The sequence below is a fragment of the Hydra vulgaris genome, chromosome 02, assembly GCF_038396675.1.
Source record: "Hydra vulgaris chromosome 02, alternate assembly HydraT2T_AEP".
NCBI classification, from domain to species: Eukaryota; Metazoa; Cnidaria; class Hydrozoa; order Anthoathecata; family Hydridae; genus Hydra; species Hydra vulgaris.
In genome coordinates this window covers 45,996,200-46,017,786 of record NC_088921.1, presented here as the reverse complement: position 1 = coordinate 46,017,786, position 21,587 = coordinate 45,996,200, and the positions used below count along the sequence as shown (strand labels likewise).

At 25.8% G+C, this 21,587-nt stretch overlaps 1 protein-coding gene across 1 annotated transcript in view; it reads right to left on the bottom strand.

Moving 5' to 3' along the window:
- Positions 1-21,587, bottom strand: part of LOC101239717 (TBC1 domain family member 2B) — a 115,342-nt gene that overhangs the window by 37,159 nt on the left and 56,596 nt on the right. The window contains exons 18-22 of the mRNA XM_065791107.1: positions 21,154-21,193; positions 13,366-13,413; positions 11,236-11,340; positions 8,787-8,852; positions 6,105-6,163 (exon numbers count right to left, since the gene is read on the bottom strand). Coding sequence (XP_065647179.1) covers positions 6,105-6,163; positions 8,787-8,852; positions 11,236-11,340; positions 13,366-13,413; positions 21,154-21,193 — 318 coding nt within the window. The remainder of the gene's footprint in view (positions 1-6,104; positions 6,164-8,786; positions 8,853-11,235; positions 11,341-13,365; positions 13,414-21,153; positions 21,194-21,587) is intronic.

Genomic DNA, 21,587 nt, shown 5'->3' with positions numbered 1-21,587 from the left:
CTTGCTACATTTGATGTTTTTATTCGTTTAAATAAATCTCTTATACTTTCGAATATACCACTTTCTCCAATAACATGTTTCTTTACATATCTCTTATTATAAACAATTAGCATTTTTTATGTACTATATATTTTTTATATGCACTGATATGTAATTATAAATTATTTTGTATTGCTTTATACTGTAAACTATCTATTATACCTTGTCGTAATAATTCATCACAAATTGCAACAGCTTTATTTCTTGATCCAGTATTACCTGCTTCCCATGTAGCTATATGTAATTCAAGCATTTCAATTAATGCATCAGGGTCGCTAGGAAGAATTATAGTTTGTACCCCTGTTCCTTTTGATTCATGCTACCTATTTTTTTCTTTTATATCTTTCCAAATGGGTGCAATTATTTCTCTGTTTTTTCCACTATGAGATGCCTTTGGTCTGTATAGGTTTGCATCAGGATAGAATTGCATCTGTTTGTATTAATATATCTTGATAATTTTTAAGATCATTTTCATTATATATTTCCTTACTAGGTTCTAACCTTTCAACTCCCACAGGCCAGGATTACCATAATATTTTTCATTATCAATAATTATATCATTATCATTAATATGTATTGGTTGTTTTACAATATATAATTTATCATCTTTAGAATGTATTCCAAATGTAGTATCTGTAGATTTTTTACTATTAGCATACATTCTTAGATAATCTGTTGCAACTTTTTCCTAGCCTAATATCTTTATTTTCTTCATGAGAAGGCAATAGTTTTTTAGAATCAGTTATCATTATCTCTTTATTTGCTTCAGGATAAGAATTTGAAAAAGTGAGAGCAAATTTATTAGCTTGATCTTGCAATTTATTTATGTTTTCTTTTATTCCATCTTGACTATCAATTAATGGCTTGTACAATTTTTCTAAGTCTACCTGTAAATTAGTTTCACCCATCTTTTCATATAAACTATTATTCTGTACTCTTTTCTTAAGATCTAAGAATTCTTTAACAATTTTATCTCTTTTTTCAGGATCTTCCATTTTTAGAAATGACATTTTGCTTTTTTTTATAAAAAAGATAAAAAAACACAACATAAATCGCTGTTGTGTTTTATGATTTACGCTTTATGTTTTACGCTTTTTTATTTTACGTTTTACTTGATTAAATTATTTTGTATTTTTACATCTACATTTTTACTGAATTTTCTTTGGAGTACATTTATTGCCTCATCTATTCCTTGTTTAATTAATACTTCTTTAGTTTGTTTATTAATTAATTCTTTTGTTTTTGTTCAAATTTGTTCAAGCATGACTTTAAATTTTTTAAGTTCACCAAGTATTAAGTTAAATTCTTTATCATCGATATGCCCATTTACTAAAGGTTTAGAAATATAGTCATTTATTGTATTTAGTTTTGAATCAGCAAGTACCTTAATCTTTTCATGCTTTTCTGCTTTTAAATTTAACTTTTTATCAACTTGTCCACCTATTAATGATAAAACACCTGCTCCTAATGCTGCACCTTCACATGCAATAACTACTGGTGCTGCAATTATTGTTGCTAAAAAACCAATTCCAATAGTTCCAAGTGTCATGGAACTATTGGAATTGTCCAATAAATCCATGACACAAGTCCAAATTGCGTGCTAGTAATCAATTGCTGAACTTATTTTTTCAGCTCTACTTTTTACTTAACGTATTTCTCTTTTCTCTCTCACGGTCTATTTCTTTTTGAATCTCATTAATTTTATTTAGACGATATATATGACCATCTATCACCTAATTTTCAGAAGGAGCACTTGGTACACTTGGTATAATATTTGAATATATATTATATGTACTCATTTTAATAAGTAAAAATAATTTTAAAAAAAATATTTTTTAAAAAATATTTACAATAAATTAACAAAACATAAACTCCTTTTTTATACATATGTTACATTATGTTATATTATCAATAATTTTTCCAGTCAATTTGATTGTTTTATTGCTGAAATGTTGTAGTTAATTAGACTCATAATACATCAGAATTAGAATTGTTAACAACATTTACTACAATATCATCAACAGTCTCTGATATTACAGAATTTTGCAAACTTTTTTAATTTAAGTTCTTCTTTTAATTAAACAACGCAACACCTTTATTAACTACTACACTAAACTTTAAAAGAATATATTGATGTGATAGAGATTTTATTGTAATTTCGTGTTGTGCAAATATTTCATATTTAGTCTCATTTATTAATACTGAAGGGTGCTCTAAATCTTTGTATACCTTAGAATGAATAAGTATTTTTATAGGATCAACTGGTATATATTTGTTTATAAATTTATGTAATGGAGGATTATTTCTTGACATTTTATTATACATGTAAAAAATTTTTTAAGAAATCACAGAATCATATTTAAAAATGGAATATTAGCAAATGGTGAATTTGGTTCTAATAATAAACCTGATCCCGTTGATGAATATCCATTTCCACTACGTAAGTACAATCCATTACCTACAGAGCCTCCTTTACTCCATGGTCTCAAATATAAACCATTTCCTGGAGCTTTCATCTTAACTCCTTTTCCATTCTTTTTTAAGTACACAACACCCCTTCCAGCAATTTTATCACCCATAGTTGATCCAGCTGCTGAACCTACTCTTGTTAATAAACCTATTGTAAGTGCTGGAGCAACGCTTGATAATAAAAATCTTCCAGCTGTACCAAGTAAAGGAAAAAGTGCACCAATAAATCCTCCCTCTATTTGAGAATTGTGTGCTAATTGTGTTTTACTTAAATTAATTATTACACCCGTGCCATTTTTATATGCTCTTTTAACTCTATTCAATTGTGTATTTGTTACAGCTAATACAAGCTCGCCATTAAGATCTGAATGTGATAACTTAATACTAGCTCCATAACCATCTTCAATTGATTTTTTAAGTTTTTCTAATTGCCCTTGCAAAACATTTATTTTAATATTAGTATATTTACTCATTTTATATTACAAAAAATAATTTTTTTTTTGGTATTTTTTTTCTAAAAAATTATTTTATGATTTATTAAAATAAATTATTTTACTTCTCTTATATGAAATCTAATAATTATAAAAAATATAATAAATAATAATAAATAAGTCACTTCTTCTCCTCGTAAATTTAAAGGATTCCCATTTTGATCAATCATTTTAGTTTCCATTTTTGATATTGTTCTTAGTGTTACTGGTAAAAAAATTAAGTTATACGGCTCTTGAATAATTTTATATCCAGGACCTACAGTTGGAAAAAATAAATATATAACGTTATCTGTTCCTCCATTTACATATGATGCTCCTATTATATCACTTGTTACTCGTATACTGTTGACTCTCAATATGTTTACAATATTAGCTGATTGATATGAACCTGATGAAAATACTTGACTATTAAAACCTAAAACAGATCTAATTCAGTTTGGAGTTGTAAAATCAACTGTAAAACCAGATGCAATATTTAAAACTGTTTTTAATGTATTATTATTTGCTTCAATTGAAATATTTGCAGCTCCTGAAGCATTACTACCATTTTTAGTCATAGCAAATACAATATAATCATTTGTATCAGTAATCTCTTAACATCCTTCTGGAATGTTTAATCAATCCATGTTGCTGTATTATCTGTGGTAAATTTAATATTGTTGTTTGATGAATCAATATTAGGAAAACTGTAATATGTCTAAACTAACCATAGCCATTTCATATTCTTTATCTTCTCTAAGTGAAATAACAGGAGCAAATGAAGTTTTTATAATATTGCTATTTCCACTTATATTTATACAAGTCATTTTTGTTTTTTGATAATTGTCAAAAATTAATAAGTTGGTATATAAAAACAATTTAATCCACTACTATATTTTCTATAAGCTCTTTTAGAAGATAAATCTATAATAACAAATCCATGAGGCTCTGACCAAGCTTTCTTACAAAAACAATTAAACTCATCTTTTGACACATCACTTGAAACATGATCATTATAAATGTGATTTAAATTCTTTGAATCTTGTGGAAATAAACAAATAAAATTTGTATTTTCTCGTATAATTTGCCTAGGTAACATAGAAGAATTATGTGCAAGATAGAAACAATCTACATTACTATGTCTTCCTCTTATATAATATTTTTCACACGTATTTTGCTTTGTTAATTGTAAATCATCAAATATCATCAAATTATTCATATGAATATCGAGATCTTGAGGATCTGGCACATCTTCAGCTGTTTCAAAAAACTTGCACTCTATATCTGTTTTCTCATTTAAATTTTTTGAAATGTCTTCAATTATAAGCTCAGGGTTTGCATTTAATTTTTCTATTTTGTCTTGTAACTTAAATAGATCAACAATAATTTCTTTTGGTAAATTTTTTTCAAAAGATTGTTTTAATATTTTGTATTCTGGTTGAAAAAGAGATTTTCCAAAAACTTGCAAATTACTATAGCCTAACCAACCAGGTCTCAAAAGTAAATTCAATAATAAAGTAGTTTTTCCAACTTTCCAACAATAACTCCTCATATACTCTTAGGAAACAACTTATTATTATTGTTATTTCTCTTATTATTATTTGTTATTTTCTCTTATTGTTATTTGGATTCCATGACAAATCTATAATATCCATTTTTATATATTTAAGACTTTCATTTTTTATATATATATAAAAATGTACTGTGTCAAATGTAGAAACAAAACAGATACACTAAACTTACAAAATGTTGTGAGTAAAAACAATAGAAATATGCAACGTGGAACTTGTGTTATTTGTGGAACAACAAAAACTAAATTCGTATCAGCAAAAACAGGAGGTGATTTAGTTGGCTCAATTAATTCAGCAACAAGTAAAATAAAACTACCATGGTCAAAGTTTCCAGGTGAAATGCATTTACCTGGTATGAACTTTGCAGGTCCTGGTACTAACTTAGATAAATGATTAACTTCTACTGACGCATATAAAGAATGGAGTAAACCTGTAGATAGAGTTTATAATTCAGCTTACCATCCCAATCTTTGCTTATAAATACTTCGATGATACAGCAGAAAGAAATTTAGCTGATAAAATTATGATCGAAGAAATGAATGCTATAAAAAATCCGGCAATACGTGAAAGAATTGAATGAGGTATTATAAAACCTATTATATCATCTAAAGCAAAGTTTGGATCAGGTTCTTTGAACCCATATGAATTAGGTGTTGAAAAAAAACACCAACGATCAGTAAAAAAGACGAGGATAAAGAATTGAAATGGACTAACAAACTTGCAAACAAACTTCATAGATCAGTTGTAAATCATTTCAGAAAAAGAAAAGTTATTGTAAATGGGATCGATAAAATATGGGTTGCTGACTTAGTTGACATGAAACCTTTTTCCAAATTCAATGATGGTATAAAATACTTATTAATGGTGATAGATGTTTTTTCAAAGTACAGATGGATTGTTCCATTGAAGAGTAAAACTGGAGTTGATGTTGCTAATGCATTAAGTAAAATCTTTAAAGAAAGAAGGTGTCAAAAAATACGGGTGGATAAAGGCTTAGAGTTTTATAATAAGCATGTTTAAAAATTGATTTAAAATTACAAAAAAATTTTAGCTCAGAGTTTATAGTTATGATGTAACCATAATATATTAATACATTATGGTTGTTATATTACCATTATTTTATCTTTATATTATTTTATTTTAGCTCAGAAATTATGGTTAGTATAATGGTTGAAATGACTTATGAGAATATGGTTAAGGATATCGTTGAAATATGATATGAGAATATGAATAGTATAATGGTTGAAATATGATATAGGATTATGGATAGGGATATGATTGAAATAAAATGAGCTGGAATGCCCCTTTTATACTACTAACAAAAAAAACTTAAGAACAGAATTAGGCTTCTTATTTAAGTTTATACAACATATAAAATCAGAAACCCTTATTTATAGAAACTAAAAATAGAAAATAGAAATAAATAATTTCGTATTATTATTTTAGGAAGAAATTATATTAGGATATGGTTCCTCAAAAAATAAATAATAATATTTTTATATTTTACATACAAAAAGTTTAATAATAGGAGTAAAAAAGTTTTTTATTTAATTACCAAAATGCTGTTTCTTCATCCAGGTAAAGTAATCCAAATGCAACCATAAAGTTCATACCCTAAAAATATAAAAGAAATACAATTAGCAAAACAATATTTGTCTTGTTTGTAATCAAACTTTGAAAAATTTTAAACCAAAATATATAAAACTAGAAAATTCATGGGCATCTATGGCACCCATTTTTAACAACCCTTTACACTTGTAACTGATATTTATTTTGATAAGTGAAGTGAAGCCGGCTTCACTTCACTTACCAAAAGTGAAATATCCAGTGAAGGCAAATAAATTTATATATATTATGCATAATGAGTGTTATAAATGAAAAAGAATTAAAATTAAAAATTTAAATGACTTGAAACAAATGGTAAAAATAAAAAATTCTAAGTTAAAAAATTTCATTAAAGAATTTCTTTATAAACTTATTACTCTTGAGTCCCTAATGAAAGGGGAAAGGACATTTATTAATTTTTGGAAAACTTTCCCACCCGCCCGAAGCTTATTAAAATCACCCCCCCCCCCCTGTTTATTAACTTTTAATTGTTGTCAGCAAAAACTTTATATCTCAAAACTAAAAAAAAATCAGTGAAAATCAGCCTTAAAATAAAATCAGCCTTAAAATAATTCTTTCAGTCATCGATAAAAACAACAACTTTCAGTGTAAACAGGCTTTAAAAATTGCTGACCTGGTAAATCTTGATTCAGCATATTAAATCCTATTGAAATTATGCTAAAACAGCTGTTCGAAAATGTGCATTTGACTCCAAGCCACGGTAGAACTAAATAGTTTTAAGCCTATTTTGTAAAAAATATTAGTTCGGATTTATAAACCAAACTTTTTTATATAAAATACTTATATTGTATAATAAAAAAATTCCCACTCCCCATTTTATTAACCACCATCAAATTTATTAACTACTACACCACATAATATTGTAACTCATAAGTTAAGAAAGTTTAAATAAAATGAATTTGTTTTGGTGCATGAGATTTTTAAAGTAATTAACACGCTTTAAAATAACTTCCACATGATTAATACATTTGCGTTACGCCAGCGTTACACTTTCAGGGAATCAGGAAATCAGTGATTTGGGTAAACATATATTATATTCTATAGAACTTTTATAGGCCATATGTTTCAAAAGTTTATAGAAATTCTATAGAGCTTTTTTTCCCGGGCATATATCTATAAATGCATAAAAAAACCAATATTAAAAATAAACAAACATGATATGATACAAGAGTATGAGAAAAAGAAAAAACATTATTGGTTTTTCAACCATAAATAAAGCAAGAAAACTTAAATTGGAAAAGGGAATTTTAAACTTCCAAAAAAAAAAAACTTGGTTAAGATTAATTCAGAAATCATTGATAAGGTGGAAAGATTTTATCGTAATGATCAGTTCAGTTGGCAATTGTTGTATAAAGGATTATGTAAATAATCCAAAAAAAAACATATATCATAGTGAGTACTTTTGTAAAATTATGGATCACTGGAGTACAGCAGATAGAGCAGAGTTTTGAAGTTACACATACAATAGATATATTTATTGAATGCTTTTGTGAAAAGCTTGATAGCATCCAATTCTTATATTGCTAAAGCACAAGGTAAATATTTGAATAAATTGAAGTCATCTATAACCACAAAAGAAATTATTGTTTTGGTTGATTTTGCAGAAAACTTCAAATTTGTCATACAAAACAAAATCTAGAGATGGAACCAACAGCAATGCAGACTATATTCTGTAGTTATTTATACCAAACATAATAAGGTCATATAAAAATCAACCATCGCCTTTATGTGTTCTAATGAACTGATAATGTTGGATTTTTTTTGTGTATAATAAAAAAAAACTGTCAAATTTGTACAAGAAATGTTTCCCAACACCACAAAAATTCACTATTTTTATGATAGTTGTGCTGGCCAGTATAAAAATTGCGTTCATTTTTTATACTGGCTAAATTTGTGTAATCATGCTGAAGCATATTGCAATACCAATGTAATTTCTTTGCAACATCACAGAAACTCAGCATGTGATGGCATTGATGGGTAGTTAAAAGACTTGTTTCCAGTGCTTGTCTTGAACATTCAATTGACTCCTTGAATAAATAATGTAAAGACCTTACCTAGTACAAGAAGTTTCCACCAATTAATTCAATTATTTGTGGAATTAATTAAAAAAAGAAGACAGCCTTGTAAAATTCATGCATCCTCATTTACCTAACACTTTCTTACACTGGTCAAGTTGAGAAGATTGTTGTAAGGTTCTTAAGCCCCACACTCTAATTATGATTAAAAAAAAACCATTAACTTCAAAAACAGGGTGTACATACCAGATTGATACAGATGATTTACCTAAAATCCAATACTTAAATTAATTCAGTCATAGTACCTAAATTTTATTTTATAAGGCAACAAGTTTTTTGTTTTAACTATCAATAATGGATTTTTTAAAATAACTTTTAAAAATTTTTTATAAATTTTCAAAATAAGTAATTTTTAACATTAATTAAGTAATGATAGCTCAATAACCTATAATATAATTTACGTACAATAAGAAATATCGTTGAAACATCAGATTTAGTTAATTATGTAATAATAGCTCAATGACTGCCAATATTGTAAATAGCAATAAGTTATTGTATAATAATAAAATAATGAATATATTATACTGCAGTTTTACCTGACAGTAGCCAACATCTTTATTGTGTAGCAAAAATGCTCTCAAAATTCTATGCAATGTAGCAACCTATGAAAAATAAATTTAAAAAATGTTAACAAAAAAATTTGTTTTTAATATTTTGCTTATAAAACTCAATAACATATAATAATGAAAATAAAAATAATAAAATATAATAAAAACTTAAGTATTAAAAACTTCAATTATTGTAGTAATGTTATAAAGATATAATGTGAATTTGCAATAAATGCAATAGAATAACAATAGTAAAACAACTAGATATATGAAACGAGCAATTAGCTGATCAGATATAAAAATCTTAACTTTTTTTTTATATTTAAACAAGTTAAAAGTGCACAAGCATAAGCTGAACAAAAAACATAAGAAAGAGAAAAAATCTTGATTGTAAAAACAATCAAGACTTACACCAAGTTAAAATTAACGATAAACTTGTTCAGGAAGATAAAAGAATAAAAAACTTAATTTCTTTTTTTAGTATTTCAGATTCAAAAAACCTAAAAGACATTTTCAAAATGGAGAAAAAGTACATCTAATACCAAATAATACTGTGTAAATATTTGTCTATATATGTGCTATACTTTTTTGATGGAGCTTGGCTGTTATTTTTTTTTTGATAGAGCTTCGCTGCTTTGTTTTTTGATGGAGCTTAACTGCTTCGTTTTTTGATGGAGCTTGGCTATTATATTTTATAAATTAGGATCATCGTGATCACTCTGTTATTAGTAACATGTAATCCAGTACAACCTGCCCCATATTATGCTACCATATAAAATTTGAATTTCCAGGGAAATGCTAGGAGAAGTTAAAGGCTAGAGATATTGTCTCAGTAAAAATATCTATCGTGGTTGATGAATTTACTGAATTTTGTCTTTAGTTTTAATCTGTTGTCTCCACTTAAGAAAGGTAGACCCAACAGGTTAAAACTTTCTGTTTTTTCATGCAGCTTATCCAATATTAGTCTCTTAAGTGGGGATCTATGTATTTGAGAAATATATTTGGAATGTTTCTCTGGGACAATTTATTTTTAAAACTTAAATCAATATCAGTTCACAGATTTGATAATATTAAGCTTTAATGATATTAGAAACGCTTCCTGTAATTTCATTTGAATGTGGAGAAGCATTTTTGTTACATTCTAATTAAAGGACTATACAAAAACTCAGAAGATCAACCTTAAGGTTTAGCTTTAATGTATATTTACTAATAAATCTAATGTAATAAATATATCCTAATGTTAACAATGTAATTAACAGATTTTCTAAAAAGAATGTGTGCCTTGGTTTTAATAAATAATGCTGATGCAGAAGTTAGGTTACATTAATCAATATTGTTAAGTTTTGTAATTTGTGCTTGTTACTCTTTGCTGTATTATTAATTATCAAGCAAACATTGACTGTATTTATGTATTATTTTTTGACACCATTTTCCGTAGATTTTTATATTGTAAGATATTCCATAAACTAATTATTTTGTTGTTTTTTATAACTATAATAATGTAGATATTTATCAAAACTTAAAAAACATATTTTTAATAAAATTTTAATCTATAACTGAATATATACTTTATGTTAAACTATAAATAACCTTAGGCTGAGCAAACATTGACTGTATTTATGTATTATTTTTTGACACCATTTTCCGTAGATTTTTATATTGTAAGATATTCCATAAACTAATTATTTTGTTGTTTTTTATAACTATAATAATGTAGATATTTATCAAAACTTAAAAAACATATTTTTAATAAAATTTTAATCTATAACTGAATATATACTTTATGTTAAACTATAAATAACCTTAGGCTGAGCAAACATTGACTGTATTTATGTATTATTTTTTGACACCATTTTCCGTAGATTTTTATATTGTAAGATATTCCATAAACTAATTATTTTGTTGTTTTTTATAACTATAATAATGTAGATATTTATCAAAACTTAAAAAACATATTTTTAATAAAATTTTAATCTATAACTGAATATATACTTTATGTTAAACTATAAATAACCTTAGGCTGAGCAAACATTGACTGTATTTATGTATTATTTTTTGACACCATTTTCCGTAGATTTTTATATCGTAAGATATTCCATAAACTAATTATTTTGTTGTTTTTTATAACTATAATAATGTAGATATTTATCAAAACTTAAAAAACATATTTTTAATAAAATTTTAATCTATAACTGAATATATACTTTATGTTAAACTATAAATAACCTTAGGCTGAGCAAACATTGACTGTATTTATGTATTATTTTTTGACACCATTTTCCGTAGATTTTTATATCGTAAGATATTCCATAAACTAATTATTTTGTTGTTTTTTATAACTATAATAATGTAGATATTTATCAAAACTTAAAAAACATATTTTTAATAAAATTTTAATCTATAACTGAATATATACTTATGTTAAACTATAAATAACCTTAGGCTGATCAAGGGCTCTAAAGTCTTGATGCATAGGCATTGTTCTCAGAAGATCAATTTTTATCTGTTTTTCAATAGGCTCATCATCTTCTGTTTCAATTTTCTAAATATAAAAATTATAAATTAATAATATCTTAAAATAAAAAAAGTAAATACATAAGAACTTTTAAAAACTGTGTGTGTGTGTGTGTGTGTTTGCATCATCATTATCATTCTTACCATCATTTTAGTATCTTAGCTATTATCTAATAATAGTGCTATTATTATATTAATATTATTAATAATACTACTATTATTTATTTCAACACTTGCACTAGTTAAACGTTTTTTTTAATTCTATTTCTCCTTGGGTACCTTCTTTTTTTAATCCTCTTAATATCTCATGATAAACACTATTCCCAATCTTTGTCAAAGATCAAGACTTATTTTTATATATTTTAGAGTTTTATCACACATTTATCTAACCATAATCAAGTCGTTGTTTGTATTTATTATTTCTTTACATAATCAAGTCGTTTTTTAATTTATTATTTCTTTGCATATATTACATACTTAATGTTGTTATTTGTTATCTTTAATTGCTCATTTTTTAACGCCATACACAATAAAACTATGCCATGTTATCTTGACACTTCTGGCTGTTAAAAATGAAAATAGTTCTCTGCACTTGGCTCCAGGAACATTTTAATCTTGTTGAATTGAGTCTCCGAAACAAAAAAAATTAATAACACAATATCTTTCAACCATTATTTATTTCAATTAAAATAAATAATGGTTTAATTGGTGTAGTGTTCTAGCTTCATAAGCAAGAAGTTCCAAGTTCCTGCCACATCTCTGATAGTACTGCACTTAACTTGTTTGCCTGTACAGCGGCCTTGTTCACTAAGGTTCATGTTTCGGAGTTAAAGAGTTGAGATAGAGTTGTGACCAAATAAAAAAACCTCCTCAACTGTAGTGGAACATTTACTACACACAAAACCAACAATAATAAAAGCACAATAATACTACAGCTAATGTGAACATTGTATAAACATTTTAGATTGTTTTAACACTTTTTCTAAACACCTAATCACCTTTTCTAAACACCTTATTAAAATTAAAAAAATTTTGATAAGTTAAATAGTATGTCACCGTAAATGATGTCTTTTCAATTTTGAATATAAATTTCATCATACTATTAAGATGTCATTAAAAAATTCCATTATTTCTTCCTACAGTAGGAAACTATAAAAGACGACTGTTTCGTTACAAAATGAGAAGTTGAAGAACACATCAAGTAAAAACCAAGAAAGCATCATTAAAAAATATATATATATATTTATATATATATATATTTAAAAAGTATATATATAACATATATATATATAACATATATATATATATATATATTTTATATATATATATATATATATTTTTATATTCAAATCCTAATTTAAGAACAATATTAACATGTAAAAACATATCTAGATTGCCCCTAAATAGCCGGCCTGGTACATATTTAGTTGAATGCAATTGCTCGAAAAAATATGTAGGAGAAACAAAATTACAAATTAAAACAAGAATTCAACAACACCAAAAAAGTTTAAATGATGGCAAACATTATCAGTCAGCAATTGCAACACATAGCAAGTTTTGCTCTGAAAAAATAAATTGGGAGAAAATTAAAACTCTTAAAGTTGAAACAAAAAAATTCGACCGTAAAGTACGAGAAGCACTCGAAATACAGAGGCACCAATGTTTCCCATCGAATGGCAGAATAAATCTCGATAATGGGCAATTTGTTAAAACTAAATTTTGGGCTCCATTTTTTATATTCTTGCGTAACGAAAAAAGAAGCCATTCAACTGCTGACGTCAGTTAAAAAAATTTTTTATTAAACTGTTTTTTAACGTTCTAAATTTTGTAATATTTTACGAGCTGATGATGCTGGTATCCATAACCTAGTGAAAATTTCTCAAAATAAATTATTATTTGTATTAAGAGAATTCGTATTGTTTGATGTTTTCTTATTAATATATATATATATATATATATATATATATATATATATATATATATATATATATATATATATATATATATATATATATATATATGCATATTATATATTATGTACTTTTAGGACTACCTGTATATCTGACAACCTGTCCACCAACTTCAAATAATAATCACCACCCTAAAAAAAAAACAACATAAAAACCATCAATTATTAAACTTATCTTATTATAAGCTGTTGCATTGTATTAGTGTGTTTATGTGTGTGCATGTGTGTGTGTTGCATTGTGTTAGTGTGTTTATGTGTGTGCATGTGTGTGTGTTGCATTGTGTTAGTGTCTTTATGTGTGTGCATGTGTGTGTGCATGTGTAAATGGTATTAATGTTTGTATGGTACAGGGGGCTTGTTTAATACTATGCACTTCAAAATAAAAACTTTTTATTTTAATGACCTACAATACACAATTTTTAAAACCTTACAATATTGTTTAATATTTACACAGATTTCCATTTTCTATACAAAGATTTACATGTTTTCCTATTATTAGCTTTTTTTATTTTAGCAAGTTTTAATGTTTAAAGCTTAAAATAATTTAATTGAAAAAAATTAACACTTAAAATATCTGCGCAATTCATGCAAAAAAAAAAAACAAAAAAAAAAAAACAATAAGCAAATTAAACAACCATTTATTTCAACTTTTCATGAATATGCAACCAATTCTACTTCTTAAGTGAAAAGATTGTGTGAGTGATATCCATGTCACTCTTTAAAAAGCTTGAAGGGTAAATTTCCATTTAATTAAATTTTTATAGAGAGAACATTTTCCCACCACTTTATTTTCATTTACATTAATCGCAAACTAAATGATACCATAATTTATAAAATTATAATATAATATTATAAACGAATAATAATAATAAATATGAAAAATAATAATAGAAACAAGTTTAAGTTCTCACTTTGAGTCTTTTTTACTTATATATATATATATATATATATATATATATATATATATATATATATATATATATATATATATATTGTGTTTATAGTTGGTATATATGTTTATATTATGTTGTTTCCATGTTTTCAAAGTGCTGTGACTTGGAAAACGTGTAGAGCAAGATTTGTCAACCTTGCCAGCCAAGTGATGTACTTATAGTAGAGAGTTACACGGCAGTGTTTAGTGTCAAACTATTACTGCTTAAGTCTAAGTGTTTTCAAGCCTTTATTATTAATTATTATGAAAATACATAATAATCTATTTCATAAAATTTTGTGTAATGTTGTTACCCATGTTCTGTTATATATGAATGTTATGTTACTTTAGTTATGTTATATGCATATTATATTAACTTATGGTGTGTGCTATTGTTGTGTGATGTTTTTTTTTTGTTATCTTTTGAGTTGATAGACATTTGACTTATCTTCACGTTGGTGTCTATTGTTAAAAATGATAAATAGGTAATTTCATTATTAAAAATCACTGCTTTTATACATTCACTAAAAGCCAAGACTATTACTGCTTTAGGTCTAGGTGTTTTCAAGCCTTTATTATTAATTATTCTGAAAATACATAATAATCTATTTTAATACAATTTTGCGTAATGTTGTTACCCATGTTCTGTTATATATGAATGTTATGTTACTTTAGTTATGTTATATGCATATTATATTAACTTATGGTGTGTGCTATTGTTGTGTGATGTTTTTTTTTGTTATCTTTTGAGTTGATAGACATTTGACTTATCTTCACGTTGGTGTCTATTGTTAAAAATGATAAATAGGTAATTTCATTATTAAAAATCACTGCTTTTAATCATTCACTAAAAGCCAAGACAAATTATTTTGCCATATATACAAATTGTTTTATCTCAATTTGATTTTTTGTCTTTAGCGCTGTTTATTACATGATTTTGTTATAAACTATTTGGAATCATGATGTACTAGCATAAATCATTTTCTAAAAGCCAGCATGAAATAATAATATTTAAAAACTACTACTCAGGTAAATCACAACAGCTTTTCTTTATAAGGTATTAACTGGATTAACTGGATTTTCATTTTTTGTATGTAATATTTTTCTTATTTATTTACTTACTCACTACATTTTTATTTTAAATTTATCAGATGATGTATTTATGTGGTATAGATGATGTATTTATGTGGTATAGAACAAAATATTGTTAAATTTTGTGAATTTTTTAAAAACGTTTACTAATAATTTTTTTAAAGATATAATATTGAAGTTTGCAAAAAAGAGTTGACGTTTTTTTTTTCTTTTTTCTGTGTTAGCAGTATGTTTATTATAAAACATGCAGGTTTTTAATAATTTTTATTTGCAAAGTTAATTTTTTTTCAAACATCTCCTAGCTGATATATATATTTTTTTAAAGCCATAAGATTATTGTATAATTTATTTTAAATTACAGTTTGTTATATATAAAAATTACTTGTGTGTGCTATCTAGAGTAGAAAAAAAATCATATTGGAAAGATCACAATCTTTGAGATTCGTTTAAGATATTTTGTTACTACTTTCAATTAAAAGTGAAGTTTAAATGGATGATATTAGGCTAGAAGCAAATATTGTTTTCATAGAAATGAAAGAGATAGGCTTAGGCAAGATGAAATTACCAATCGAAAAAATGCTAGAAATACTGCTTGACAAGCAGCAAATAATTTGAACCCAAATAAGGAGAGCTTGGTTAGACAAGTTAAAAATAATCGTTGCAGAAATGAAAGAGACTTAGTTTCTGGTGGTAAACGATTTTTTGTTCCTCAAATTCAGTTAACTCCATCAGATTCTAATTTACCTTTTGCTCTGAAACATAGCCAGTTTTCTGTCAGATTAACTTATTCAATGACAATTAATAAAAGTCAAGGTCAAACATTTGATAAAGTTAGGATATATCTCAAAAAACCGTGTTTCTCTCATGGTCAACTATATGTTGCATGTTCAAGAACTAGAGCATTTAATAGTTTGTTTATCAAAATTGATAAACATCTTATTCAAGGTATGGTAGGTGAAAAGTGTTACACAAATAATGTTATATTTTATAATGTTCTTAATTTATAGTCTTAACGTTTTTATTTCGAAAATGTACTGTTTGTAGGTTGTGAGCACGTTTTGTATGTATAACTTTATGTATTATTTTAATTTTTTTTTTCATAGTTTTTGATAAATATATCTTTCATTTAATATTGTTATAAAATGTGTTTATATGTGTTATATAAAGTCATATTTGTTTATAGTTGTATATATGTTTAAATTATGTTGTTTTCATGTTTTTAAAGTGGTGTTACTTGGCATTATGTTGAGCAAGATTGATAACATTGCCAGCCAAGCGGTGTACTTAAAGCAGAGGTGTGACTTAGCAGCATTTAGTGCCAGGCTGTATTACTGCTTTAGGGTTAGGTTGTGTTGCCTAGCCTTTTTTAATTATTCTGGAAACACATAATAATGTTTGTTAATGTTTAGTGTAATGTGTATGGGAGAGTATGCAACCTTGATCTTTAAATCTAGGGTGCTTTAAGTTTAGTAAAAAGATAAATATAGTTAACTCTAAATTGTTTTTTTAATTTTGCCTTTTGTATTTTAATTTGGTTTGTTATTTTCACAGGATTTTAGGATCAAGGGTTATGCTATGTGCTATTGTTATCTGTTATTATTGTAATGTTATTGTTGTGATGTTTTGTGTTGATAGACAGCTTGGCTTACCTTCCCGTTGATGTCTGTTTTATTTAATTTGTCTTAAGGCACATGAAATATAATTTTGACAAAAAAAAATAAAAAGTTAAAAAAAGTGAACAGTCATTTCTGGACAACAGACATTTTTCCATTGAACATTGTGGGGACACCAGACCTTTTATATTGATCTAACTTTGTTTCACATTGTCGTAGGACAACAGTCTTTATATCTCTGTAGATACTGAAAAAACTAAAAAGGTCCCATACATAACTCATTTTCACAAAAAACTGGACAACGGAGCTTTGTCTTCTGAGGCACAGATATTAGGATTTAAAGTTTATTTAGTTTACAGTTTTGGTTTAGTTTATAGTTATTTTTAGTTAGTTTTCTTTACAGTTATCTTTTTTCTTATTTTAGAAAACTTTATGGAGGAAATGAGGGGAATCTGTAAAAAAAATTATAGTTATATATTTATTTATATGTAAATATTATTTTATCGATTATTCTGAGGTATATTTTTTTGCCTTTAGTGTCTGGTAGAAGCATAACTGGTAGGGCTGTGTTTTATATTTTATATATTTTGTATAGAGAAATATGTTTTAATTTTTATTATATTCTTTTATTTTAATTTTAGAGTCGTTAACATTTGATAGATTTTGTGATTTTAGATTTGTTAACATTTGATCACTACAGAAATTATTGCTCCCAATACCCAGGGCCTCTCTCGGAGAGGTCCTTCAATAAGTAGTGTTGTAATGGCGGCATGAATGAGCCCTTCTTCAAATGGAAGGCTCATCCGTACCGGGGCGTTGGGAGACACCAAAGAAAAAACAGCAACCAAAAGGTTGTTAATGTCTTCTATCAGTGAAGATATTTATAACTTTTTTGTTGCTGCTTTTTCTTCTGTGATTTTTTTTCTTTTTCTTTTTTTTAATTTTTTAATTTTTTTAAATTAATGTAGTATGTTGTATATTTGATTTGCTTTGGTCTTTTTTAATTAAAATTTTATTTGTTTTTTTCACCAATTAAACTTAAATATAGTTAAACTGATTCATTATCCAATTATCATAATATAATGATGTTACATTCTATTGTTAAAAATTTTTAATAGGTGGTTAAATTTATTGAACTCACTGGTTTTAAAATTTACTATAAGCCAAGACAATATATTTAGCTATATAAATGCAATTTATTTATATCTCAATTTGATTTTTTATCTTTAATGTTTATAGTGAGGCTCCTTGAAGCATTTGTTATTTAGCTTTTTAATTAAAATATTTTAAATCTATTGTAATGTCTTTTAAATTAAACTAAAGTTTACTAAAAGCCAACATGAAATAACATCATTAAACAACACTGACAAGATGCATCATGATAGCAACTGAAGTATGACAACAGGTTACCGAAAGCAGGTAAATTGTTTTCCAGTTTTTTGTTTTTTTTAATGTTTACTAATCTGTTATAATTTTTATTTTAGGTTTGTCATATGACATATTAATGCAATATAAAAGATCAAAGCTTACATATTTTTTTAAATTTACACATATTTGATTGTAAATTAAATCTTTTTTGTTTGTAACGTATTTGTACTCAATTGCTTAAGTATTTATAATAAACTTAGTTATTTATAACAAACTTAGTTATTTTTAATAAATTTATTTAGTTGTGTGCATTTAACATTTTTAAAATAACAATTTTCTTTTTTAAAGAAAAATTAATCAAGGGGATACCAAAAAAATAATAACTCCTGTATAATATAAGTTAACTTCATATTAATCTTAATAATTAATTAAAGATCATGCTATAAAAAAAATTACAAGAATTTAGGTTTAGGTTTAGTTTTTTGTCAATTTAAAGCATGATGAAGTGTTATTATTTTGTGTCAGTAACTTTTTATTTTTTATTTTTTTATTTAGGTGCCCCAAGAAGGCCTAACGGACTTGTCACAGAGCGCCGCGGAAGTGCATTTAACCAGGAAGTTCACGCCTCTTTCCTTACCGTGACACGAAAATATGCCCAGAGCTCGTTTCGAACCTGATGCTCCTGCTAAAGCAAGCGTTCTAACCACTGCGCCACGGCCGCACTAAGTAACTAGGATGCATTAACTTAGTAACTAGGCCGCACCAACAAACACAGCCACACTAGTAACTAAAAACGTATTGTATTGAACTTAGGAATGTCGAAGAAAATGGTTCTTCCTTACACTGATATGACTTATGTAAGTTAAATTACTTAAATAATGTTATATAATTGGTAAATTATTTTACCACTTCATACTTTTTATGTTAATTTTACAGATGGATTAATTTTTTTAATTTGAAGGTGTTTTTCTAAATGGCTATTAGCTTTTCTAAAAAGGTATTAGGTTTTGCAACTTTAAATTGTGGAAAACAGCCACTATCAATTAATTATGTAATAGATTGACCATAACACCTATTACGGGTTGCTTTCTGCTAGTTTAAATAACAACCGTTAAAAACTGTTTTCATTGAAATTAAAATACTGTAATATTACAATACTTATTATAATATTGTAATTTGTAAAACTATAACAATATTCAAAAATATAACTATATAAATACTTATTATAATATTGTAATTTGTAAAACTGTTCCAACACTCAAAAATAAAATTTTAGCTCCTGTTCCCACAATAACAAATAATTTTTGAATAAAAATTTATATCTTAACACCTTTAAAAAACTTTTAAAGGTGTTAAGATATATAATTTTTTGAATAGTGATGTTTTTAATGCGGATGAAGATTTAGACTGGGAGTATGAATTCATGTCACAAACAACAAAGCTTTCTGAAATAACAAAAGAAGAAAAGAAGTTTTTCAAATATTTGCTTTAAAATTTATAAAGTAGAAACTATGCTAAAGCCTAAAGATTTATTTCTCATTTTTACTGAGAAAGTATTAATTGTTCACTTTTTTGCATACCGTTTATTCTTTTTGGACACATAAAAATGATTATATTTTTTAAACTTTTAAATTTGTTTTTGTGTATTGCAGAATAGCATATAAAAAAATATGTTTGCTTCAAAGTTCTATTTTTTGTCACATTACATGTGAAAAAAAAAATTTGAAAGGGAAAAAAAAAAGATTTCATAGTAACCATTGACAAAAAAGAAGATTGACAGATTATTGTATTAAGTATTTCTCAAATTAATTTGAATGCAGTCAAAAACAGCTCATTTTTACTCAAGAATTTTGTCGGGTTTTATTTGAAAATGAAAGTGTTAACAATATAATATGAAGATTATTAAAACTAAAATATTTATAGTTATCAAACATTAATGATAATATTTATTAAATTTGAAAATGTTATTTAATTTATAAATATAATTTTAAAAAGTTTGTTTTTAAAATTTTTCCCAATATTTGATAAAAAAATATTCTGAGATGCTTGTTCAACTGTTTCAAAAAGTTTAAAAGAAAGAAAAAAAAATATTTTAAAAATAATACCTAGTTTTTAAAAAAAAAAAAAAAATTTTTTAATATAATACCTAGGCACTAACTAAAGCTGATGTTTAGTTGAATTTTAAAGAATGCAATTATACAATGCAATAATACAATTTTACAATGCAATACATGACATTTGCAAAGCAACAAGTCTTTTTAATAGTTCTGCAACTTAATAATAAATAAAAAATTTAACTTACTGAGAATAGCAAAATATAAATGTATAGTATATAAGTATATAGATTACTAGTTGAAACACAAAAAACATGTGTTTTAACTTAAACTGGCCAAAAATTCAGCATAATATATGCTGCAATCTACAGACTTGATAATTTATTAAAGCGCGTTTTACTCTAAGAGTTTTAGTACATGACGCAATTGACTTTTTTGTTTGTTTACATAATCGATCTCTTATGCAAACAAAAAAATAATTTTTTTTGCTTGCATAAGAGTCATTTGCTGAAACACTTTTAGGAATAAAATGCGCTTGAATAAATTATCAAGTCTGTAGATTGCAGTGTATATTATGCTGACTTTTTGGCCTACAACAAAATGGTGAAGGCAAGCTTCGACAGAATAAAAAAAGTTAGTTTTTCTTGGTATGCATTTATTCTTTTGTTTTAATCAAAAAAATTCGTCCAAAAATTTTTTTCATCATACTCTCTAATATGAACACAACATGTCTCTGAGGTTTGGGATCCCTTTAAAGCAAAAACACAAAATGTAGTTAGGTAAGCAAGTAGATAAACATACAAAGATAACTGACCTTTTCTACTTGAATATTTGCAACATGATTTTCAATCAACCTAAACATAGTAAACTGAAAATTACAATAAAAATGCAATAAGAACTAAGCATGGGAGTTAGACGGTTTGTTAAAAACCGTTAATTTCCGTTGCATTCAAAAATTTACGAAATTTCTGTTAAAATCTGTTATGTTAAAATTTATTAACGGCAATTTTCTGTTAATGGCTGTTAATCCGTTATTTTAATGGACGTTAAACTCGGCTAACGGCTATTATTTAAAAGATACAACAAAACAGATATGTATACTTTTAAATGCAAACAAAGTAATATTGAAAATTAAAATAATTGCAAATCAGATAATAACTATATTTTTAAAAGCAAACAAAATAATATTAAAACACCCAGACATAGTTGTCGATAGTAAAAAAATTAAAGCTATCACTCTCCTTTTTC